General features: G+C 31.3%; 1 protein-coding gene across 1 annotated transcript in view; it reads left to right on the top strand.

Annotated features, from left to right (window-relative positions):
* The first annotated feature begins 1,033 nt into the window (after positions 1–1,033).
* Positions 1,034–10,698, top strand: part of LOC149926903 (plasmolipin-like) — a 53,595-nt gene continuing 43,930 nt past the window's right edge. The window contains exon 1 of the mRNA XM_090158467.1: positions 1,034–1,434. Within this exon, the coding sequence (XP_090014593.1) occupies positions 1,264–1,434 (171 nt within the window). The 5' untranslated portion in view covers positions 1,034–1,263. The remainder of the gene's footprint in view (positions 1,435–10,698) is intronic.

The following is a 10,698-nucleotide window of genomic DNA, read 5'->3' as shown; positions in this document are numbered from 1 at the left end:
GACACTGACTGATACACTAATGCCTCATAATTATAGATTGATGGTTTGTTATTTTTACCCCTACCCCTCTCATGGAGTCTTTGGCTCGACGACGATCTGTTTCGTATGAGAAAATGGAGTTTACCTGGGATGTGTTTATATATATAACATGATGAAAACTAACTGTTAAAAACCATATATACATTATATCAGGAATCCATAACGCTACTTGGAATGAGTATCTCCCCATATCTCCTGTGGTATTTTGTGGCGGAACATTGTGGGAGGGGCTAAAAACGCTTATACCGCCTTAAATGACGTCAAATTCAGTGACAAACAAAGGCTTATAAGCTCCGCCTACTATGTTCCGCCACAACGGCGGGGAATCGAAGCCGTTATTCATTCCAAGTAGCGTTATGGATTCCTGATTATATACATATTTAAACGCTTGACTTTTAACGTTTTAGCCTTGGTTTCCACTAGCGCTTGTAACTACATTATGACGCGTACTAGTGGAAACCAAGATTAAGCCCTGCTGTCCACTAGGGCAGTGTTTCTTTCAGGCATCTCTCCAGGGGGACGCACGCCCTGGTGAAAACCAGCCTCAAAACGTTAAAACATTTAAGCCTGGTTTTCACTAGGACAAAAACGCCACAACGGTGGGAGTCGACACAAAAATATTGCATTAGGCCTAACGGGAATTTTTCGCGTCGACGTTCATCGTCGGGGCGTTTTTGCCCTAATGAAAACCAGCCTTTAAACATGGATTTAAACCATGTCGTGTTGAGGGGAATCACGAGCTGGTCCCAGGTGCAGCGCCTCACTCTGTATATCCGAATAGCCCTTATTTCCCGCGTCGGTAGTATCCTTATTTTTAGTATGCCCCCTTCGCCGTTTTACCCCGGAGTTAGTTTCCATCCCTCCCCTGTCTCTCCCCTCCTCATCGACGCTGTAGAACTTCGCCCGCAACTTTACCGAAAAAGCAGCTCCGGAGAGAAACTTTTTGAAAAGTTCGTTCGTCGAGCCGCCGCTGCGTGACGCGCGTACATCTCTTCGGTTTCGCTTCTATTTTGATTTTAAATCGTAGATTTACGCTATCGTAAAATCGTGTCTCTCGATTGTTGACAAGTTCGAGCGATTCGCGTAATTGGATACTTGGAAATATTTACGAGTCCTCCGTTTCGAGTTTATTTAAATAAACGCGCGGTTTCGTCTCTTGGATTACCGCTCGTCTCGTTTCGTTTTTAAGTTCGGGATTTTGTTTTGTAATTTTACGAAGACGCCATGCCCGTAGAAGCCAATAATCAACCCGCCCAAAAAACCGAAACTCAAACTTCGCGGACCGTTACCGTGAAGGCTACCACGAAGGCTGAAACCACGGCTATCGGAGAAGGCATACAGTTACGATTATGGTACTTCGCCACCATCCCTGGGATTTGCAAACTAATACAAGTGGTAAGATTACCATCTTTTATTTTTCGTTATTGAGAATATTGATGTAAATTATTATATATTATAGACTGTACATTTTCTGTAGATTTTTTGGGAATTTCTCAGCCACTCGAGTTAGACAAGCGGTTAAAGTTGGCTTAAAATTAGGAAACCTTTATACCTCGAGGTGAAATTATTAAAAAATTTCAAGTCAATCCAAATTAGGTGAAAGATTTATGTAAATCGTTAAACCGGCGAACTTTTTTGAGACTAACTAATTTAAATTTATGCCAACAGGTTTATCAAAAGTTAACGTTAACAACTAGTTACTTTAAAAAACAAAACTACGGCGGGTCCTGTAATATTAGCCAATTAAGTCTCGTTTATAAGCGTTAAGCTTAATTTAATTCGCCTTGAACCAGTTTTGTGATTTATTTTATTCGCGGTTCTCAACTAAGGCGATGACAATTGATTTACACCCAATTATCAAAATAACCTCGGTTTTGGACTGTCAACTAAACTCTATTTGGAAAACATAAACATATTGAATAAACCTCATTGCAGAGATCATACCAGGAAACCTGTAAGTGCCCTTAAAACACCCTAAAAGGGCCCTTAAAACTGGAAAACACTTTTTTATACTTGTTTTTAAGTGCAGTTTACAAAATGATTAAAGCTACAACAATTTATACAATAGTTAAAATTTAGTAATTCAGTTTTTGTGATAAGTAAAAACTAAATGAATATTTGGGGATCTAACAATTAAAATCTGAAACCAGGGTCACATTATCGCTTGAAACCAGGGTTTCTCTAAAATATATTGTACAAAACTGACAGTCAAATCAACTTAAGTTTTTTAGGTTAAGAGGAACCACCTACGGACTGCATCGCAAAGAGTTAATAAGTAGATAAGTCCATTATGAAAAAGGACCAAAAGCTAAACCCTAAACAAATTTGAAAAAATTTAAAAACTTACAAAAAAAATAAAATTAAAACGCGAGTCTCGGACCAAATAGATATTCGTGTGAATAACTAAGTTAAGTTTTTTAAGGCCTAGTATGACCGCTGCTTAATAATAATAATAATCAGTTGGGCCTAAGGTGGTGCTTTGGGTATTAGCCTAAGTCATCTAGCGACTTTTAAAGACAATAATTAAGGTGGCCGGGTTACAATTCGTAGGAGGGTGGTGGCAAGCCCTTCACGCCACGCGAGCCAACAGCTCCCTACACTCACTATTACCGTTAACCTCAACAAGTTTTTATGGAAGGAGAAACCGAAGAACTCGGGGGAAAACCCCTTTAACCAGTGGGGAGATAACTTTCAAACTCTACGCGGAAGTAAGCCTCGCGAATAATTTAATTCCTATTGGCCATATTTCGTCGGCAACCCTGTCATTGATATTTGTCAAAACCATAACTACAATGACACTTTTGCCGGTTAAAATATCCCGCGGCATCTGTTTAAAATTTCTAAGCACGGTTGAGTGCGATATTTAAGCGTTATTTTTTTTAAAAACGCGCGTATCACTCGTACAGTTGTTGACCTCGCCCGCTTTAATTTCCGGTATTTAGAAATCCGAATTGGATATGCAAATGGCGTAGACTTCGTTAGATGGAAGACTGAGGGATCCCCTCCCATTTAATGAAGCGTGGCGATATGGCCCCCGAGAAGATGATAAACCTTCCTGAAGAGATGAAACCGGTTCGAGGTACGCGGATGTCCTTTTCCAATTTAAGATAAGTCGCAATCGCCTCTACCCCTACCTAGACCTTTACCTTTACCGACGAATTACATTTTTTGGCAAATTTTTCCCCGTACGGGCCAATATGGCTCTCCATCTCAGACTTCTTTGGCGACGCGTCCCGGGTTAAGTACCTAAATGTTGGCTCGCTTTTCTTATTTAGACGTTTAGCGAGGTTCCTTTCTCCGTTTTGGCAACTGTTCCGGTTTTGTTTAGTTTAATTTCCGTGTATATTTTTTAGGCTCTATTTTTAGTTCGGTGAATGTTTTAACACGCGCAAATTTATTTTTGTTTGTTTTATGTTATTAAATTGTTTTTGTACGGTACATTGTTTTAAGCTCCCGCACTGCGCGGAATTGTATCGAATCTCTTATTTCATTTCCGTATTTACATTATAGGGGTTATTTTTTGATCGGTGAATGTTTTAATACGCGTGGTATTAACGCAAATTTCTATTTCTGTAATTATATTATTAAATTGTTTTTCCATCTCTAATTTATTATTTAATTTTCATATTTTACTTTGTAAGTCGGGAAATGACCGAGGCCTTTTTTTCCGGAAAATTTTCCGTATTTTTCGAAAAAAAAATAAAAAAGCTTTCCTTTCATGATTAGTCTAATATATTTTCGCCTCATTTTTTCGAATTTAAAAGTAAAACTAAACCTCTAGACTAGTTTAAACTGATTAACAATGTAACACTATTAATGTTTTGTAATATGTTTACTGTTATTAGACATTTTATATCGATAAAAGGTTAAAAACATTAAAAACCCTTAAAAAGTAGTTTATGTTTAAATTTTGTATTATTCCGATTTGCGGAAAATTTTCCGCATTTTATTTTTCCGGAAAATTAACAACACTACTTTATAGGGTTTAGTTTGGTGCTTTTAAATTATTTTACACTCGCGTATCAACGTAAATTTGTATTTTTAAACTTTGTTTATTGATAATATTTTATTTTAATAAGATTATAAAAATACATGAAATAAATCTAAATGTTTACCATTTGATAAAAGTAAGGAAATTATTATGGAATTTCTTTTTAATTCAATGGTATGTTTAGAATGTGAATGAATTTTCCTATTTTGGAAATTTACGTAAGAATTTTTTTTATACCTTTTGAATAACACAGTTACACAATCATTTTGTTGGTTTTCTAAACAACTTTTTACTTTTTATACATTATCTACGCTAAACTTGTTAAAATCGCCCAGTCGTGAAATCAACCAAACGTATCATTTCCAAGTTTATATTTAAAAGCCGGTTTTTATATCCTAAATTTAAAACAACCGCGAAATTAGATAAATACTTGAAAAAAAAAGAGGAATCAGCGGAGTTAAAAGTGGCGATATTATTGTTTTTTCTTTACCATTTATAAATCAACAGGGTTGTTCTTTAAAAAAAACTTTTTTCATTTTATCGATTTTTCAAGATTTCAAGTTGCTTTTTTTTTTAAAAATGATTAATAATTTGAGTGCAGAGAATTTAAACTAACAATTAAATTAAATAATAAATTAAATTAATTTAATACAATTATTTAAAAATTTAATACAATTATTTAAAAATTTAATACAATTATTTAAAAATTTAATACAATTATTTAAAAATTTAATACAATTATTTAAAAATTTAATACAATTATTTAAAAATTTAATACAATTATTTAAGAATTTAATACAATTATTTAAAAATTTAATACAATTATTTAAAAATTTAATACAATTATTTAAAAATTTAATACAATTATTTAAAAATTTAATACAATTATTTAAAAATGTAATACAATTATTTACAAATGTAATACAATTATTTACAAATGTAATACAATTATTTACAAATGTAATACAATTATTTACAAATGTAATACAATTATTTACAAATGTAATACAATTATTTACAAATGTAATACAATTATTTACAAATGTAATACAATTATTTACAAATGTAATACAATTATTTACAAATGTAATACAATTATTTACAAATGTAATACAATTATTTACAAATGTAATACAATTATTTACAAATGTAATACAATTATTTACAAATGTAATACAATTATTTACAAATGTAATACAATTATTTACAAATGTAATACAATTATTTACAAATGTAATACAATTATTTACAAATGTAATACAATTATTTACAAATGTAATACAATTATTTACAAATGTAATACAATTATTTACAAATGTAATACAATTATTTAAAAATGTAATACAATTATTTAAAAATTTAATACAATTATTTACAAATGTAATACAATTATTTACAAATGTAATACAATTATTTACAAATGTAATACAATTATTTACAAATGTAATACAATTATTTACAAATTTAATACAATTATTTACAAATTTAATACAATTATATAAAAATTTAATACAATTATTTAAAAATTTAATACAATTATTTAAAAATGTAATACAATTATTTAAAAATGTAATACAATTATTTAAAAATGTAATACAATTATTTAAAAATGTAATACAATTATTTAAAAATGTAATACAATTATTTAAAAATGAAATACAATTATTTAAAAATGAAATACAATTATTTAAAAATTTAATACAATTATTTAAAAATTTAATACAATTAATTAAAAATTTAATACAATTAATTAAAAATTTAATACAATTAATTAAAAATTTAATACAATTAATTAAAAATTAAATTAATTTGAATTTGCACCGAATTGACATTGCTAGAGAACGTACGTTCCTACATTTTCATAAATACATTTATTTTAAGTATAATAGGTCATTTAAATGAATGATGTTTATTTTAAATAACTTAATTTAAATAGAAATAGATAAAATTAAATAGTTTTTTATTTCTGAATTGAGGTTTGTGTTGTTTCGCGAGTCGAGGTCCGTAGGCCCGTTCTCGTAAATGACGGATGAAGAATTTGGCCGTCGGGTTGAGAATACCTGTTTCGGAAGTCGGAACCTTGAAAACAACTCCTTATTATCAGCGCCATTAAGTTTCATTTCCGCAGGCTGCAAAATTGTACTTGTAATAAGAATAATAACGCCGTAGGTACACGAATAAAGTTGTAGTTGGCCGATTTCTGGAAGGGATTTGGTGTTTTTTAACACTTGTTATTCTTCGAATCTTCTTTCCCCGATCTGCTGCCCCTTTTCACCCCAGGGCGACGTGTTGATTTTAGCAACGGTGATGGTATTTGGATTTTGAGAGCGGCTGCCTATCAGTCTACTGTTGGTCTATTCCGTTAATAGACCCGGACCCCCCCCCCTCCAACCCCGGGTCGGCGCGAGGAATTCTTTCCAAATATCTGCTCCATTTTCTATTCGTGTCCTCTCATTTGTACGCGAAACACGCTTGTTATTCCCTTTTTGTGTCATAAACTTTTACAAAATCGTAGTTAGCTTACCGAGAAATCCACTTTTCAGGTCCATTACCATGACCTACTACCTACTACTACCTACGCTCCTCCCACAAGCAGAAACCCTCCCATCTGGCCACAAGATCGTAGTTAGCTTACCGAGAAATCCACTTTTAGGGCCATCAGGGTTGCCACGCGTCAGGGAAAATTCAGGGAATTTAAAAATGGGCCTAAAAAGTCGGAGAATTTTAAGAATTTGTAAAAATTCAGAAAAAAGTCGGGGAATTCAATTTTTTTAGAAGGTAATTTTACTCTAGATCTATGACAAATTCTATGATTTTCATTTATATCGTTGAAAGTTTGGCTAATTTTTTTCAAATTGCAATAATCTTTTTACTGAAATATAAGTCCATTTAAATTTACTAACTTCTGATAAAAGTAAAATAGAACATAAATATTTTGTCCTTAAAAAGTCGGGGAAAATCTCTTAAAGTGGTCAGGGAAAACAGGAAATAGTCAGGGCATTTGAATCTGAAAATTTGGTGGCAACCCGTCCGTTACCATTACGCTCCTCCCCCAAGCAGAAACCCTCCCATCTGGCCACAAGATCGGTGTTAGGTTACTGGGAACGTACGATACGCTCATTGAATTTAGTTTTTAAATATTAATTAAAAGAAATTGAAATTTTAGTTTAATAATTTAAGTGGAACGGTAATGTAATCAATTGTCATATAAAAACATGTTATAGCAAGCAACAGATGGGGTTACTTACTTAATTACGATTACTGGGAACGTACGATACGCTCTTACATCAAACAAACCCATTTCGCAATTGTATCGCGCCATCTAGTATCGGTAGTACGAACGTTTTCTTTTACGGGAAACGTTCGATTAAACTCTTAATTTAGTTCGTGCAATTTTAGTTAGACTTGAATTTAACAGATTAATTTTGTATTCATCATAAATAGGTAATACTTACTAGGAGACTACCCGAGGTGTAACACACCGATTTTGTTCAAACTCGGGGGTTAAATAGGCCTTAATGAATCATGAAAATTCCCCAAAGGAAAAGTTTCAACGGGCATTAGTTTTGCCATGGCAACCGAAAATGTTTTTGACAACACAAAATGGAAAATTCCTTACCGAAAAAAACATGGGATTTTGAAAAATTCTAAGGGTGCCCCTTTGGAAAATTGGATCAATTTAATTTTTTTTCGTCAATTTTGATAAATTTTTCCTAGTTTTTGCATTTTAATTTTTTTTTTTCAAAATTCCATGTTCTTTTCGGTAAGGAATTTTCCATTTTGTGTTGTCAAAAACATTTTTAGTTGCCATGGCAAAACTAATGTCCGTTGAAACTTTTCCTTTGGGGAATTTTCATGATTCATTAAGGCCTATTTAACCCCCGAGTTTGAACAAAATCGGTGTGTTACACCTCGGGTAGCGATTTTTATTGTTCCTGAAAAATTGGAGACTTGTACGATCTTAGTAGCTTAAATATAGTATCAGTGTAACGTCACGCAACGTCACCCATGCTTTTTCCATAGATAAAAAAACGTGCCTAAAATGGCAGCCATGGCCAAAGTTACGAAATTCTTGTTATTACGTACCATTATTTTTATGTGTCCTTCCAATTAGAAGAAACTCCACGGGGGTTTGCATTTCAAGTTTCTCAACGTAAACTGAAAGGGTTTTTTTATAGTCTTCTGTTTGTTTGAAATCCTGGTAAAATACGTCATTTAAAAATCCAATCCCAAATACCTAGACTGGTTAGTCCAGCCATTAACAGAGCAAGGCGACGAATTTCGAAGAAGACTAGATACCTCCCACCTGAACATTTCCCCAAAACATCATTTAGAAAACGAGCTCCTAATGCATTACCACCAAGAACGTATTAAGGTTAATGAGAACGGATTCGTTTTCAAGTCTAAAGCGCCACCTAGTATTGGTCGGCAGAACTTTTTATTTTCTTTTTCGAGAAAACGTGTGTATAATTAATTACAGGAATGTTTCTATTGAACTCATAATTTAGCTGGTTCAACTTTAAGAAAAGCTGAATTTAACGATTTAAATAATTTAATTTATGATAAATATCAAAATAGGAGGTAGATTCTCAATTATTTGCTTTTACAGAAAACATTTTACTGCCAGAAAATAGATATCATTACAGGCTGAATAACTATTTAATAACCGGGTTTGTTATTGATTTAAACGTAAATGTATTTAAGAAAATGTACAAAAGTAGGTTGTCTAGCAATGTCAATTCAGAGAAAAAATTATTGAATTTAGTTTATAAATATTAATTAAAAGAAATTAAAATTTTAGTTTACATTACCGTTCCACTCAAATTATTAATCAATTTGTTCAGAAAAAGAGGCGTAAAACGTTGAAAAATCAATGAAATAAAAAAGAACAATTTAAAGCAATTCAAAAATCCGATTTAAATCAAATAAATCGACTGTTCAATTTAAATAAAAAAGTCAAAATTTTATTAATTATAAATATTAAAAAAGTAGGTAGATTCCCAATTATTGCGTCTACCAGAAATAATTTTAGGCATTACTGACTGAATTACAATTTAATTAATTTAATTAGTCATATATAAAAATAGTAGGTAGACTCAATTATTGCGTTTATATAAAAACATGTTAAAGCAAGCAACAGATGGGGTTACTGACTTAATTACGATTTAATTATAAATATAAAATTATTTGATATAATCTCAATTATTGCGTATATAGAAAAATATTTTAAAGCAAGCAACAGGTGTTATTACTGACTAAATTACGAATTAATTAATTAATTATAAATATGAAATAGTTATTTCGTCTGTAGAAAAATATTTTAAAGCAAGCAACAGGTGTTATTACTGACTAAATTACGAATTAATTAATTAATTATAAATATGAAAATAGTTATTTCGTCTGTAGAAAAATATTTTAAAGCAAGCAACAGGTGTTATTACTGACTAAATTACGAATTAACCATTTTCATATTTATAATTAATTAATTATTTCGTCTGTAGAAAAATATTTTAAAGCAAGCAACAGGTGTTATTACTGACTAAATTACGAATTAATTAATTAATTATAAATATGAAAATAGTTATTTCGTCTGTAAAAAAATATTTTAAAGCAAGCAACAGGTGTTATTACTGACTAAATTACGAATTAATTAATTAATTATAAATATGAAAATAGTTATTTCGTCTGTAGAAAAATATTTTAAAGCAAACAACAGGTGTTATTACTGACTAAATTACGAATTAATTATTTAATTATAAATATGAAAATAGTTATTTCGTCTGTAGAAAAATATTTTAAAGCAAGCAACAGGTGTTATTACTGACTAAATTACGAATTAACTATTTTAATATTTATAATTAATTAATTATTTCGTCTGTAGAAAAATATTTTAAAGCAAGCAACAGGTGTTATTACTGACTAAATTACGAATTAACTATTTTCATATTTATAATTAATTAATTATTTCGTCTGTAGAAAAATATTTTAAAGCAAGCAACAGGATGCATTATGACTGAATTGCGATTTTAATTTAGGCCTGTGGCTTCTCTAAACGGATTGACTGTTACGTTCTCAGTAACCTTAATACCTTCTTTCGTATATTTTCGAAAATGAATTTCTATCCCAAAAATGTTCCGTACTCCTTTTTACATATACGCTAATTACGTTGTTTTAGAAAACTGGTATATTTTGACTAAAGAAAGGGGGTCTCATTTTTGCGGCCTCTCATTCTGACAACGTGGGTCGTTGTGCGCGGCCAGCCCACTCGAGCCTCCAGTGCCCAAAAATGGCTCTTTGCAACCAGACCCTGGCGTCATAGAATACACACGTAATAAAATCTTCATTATAAGCATCCCTGCCTGGACGAATTGAAATCTTTTAATGTCTGCCATCCCCCCGTCCCTTTTATGTATGGATATTATTTTATATGTACTTAAAGCCTAACCTCCGGAAGTGTTTCGTAATACTTTTAAGGGTCTACAGTCCTGATGCTTCACATTAATTTAACTTTCAATACCTCTACCTTAATTATTTCTACAATTACATTTATATTTTATTAAGTTGTAATTTTATGCGTTATACTTTTTTAATTGAATTTTCAATTATTATAGGGGTTAATTTTTCGTTAAAACGTAAACCGTTGAGTGTCTTAAATAATGTAGATTAGC

This window comes from Leiobunum rupestre, chromosome 9 (genome assembly GCF_980474605.1).
Source record: "Leiobunum rupestre chromosome 9, qqLeiRupe1.1.hap1, whole genome shotgun sequence".
Classification (NCBI taxonomy): domain Eukaryota; kingdom Metazoa; phylum Arthropoda; class Arachnida; order Opiliones; family Sclerosomatidae; genus Leiobunum; species Leiobunum rupestre.
This window is presented reverse-complemented; position numbering and strand designations above follow the sequence as displayed.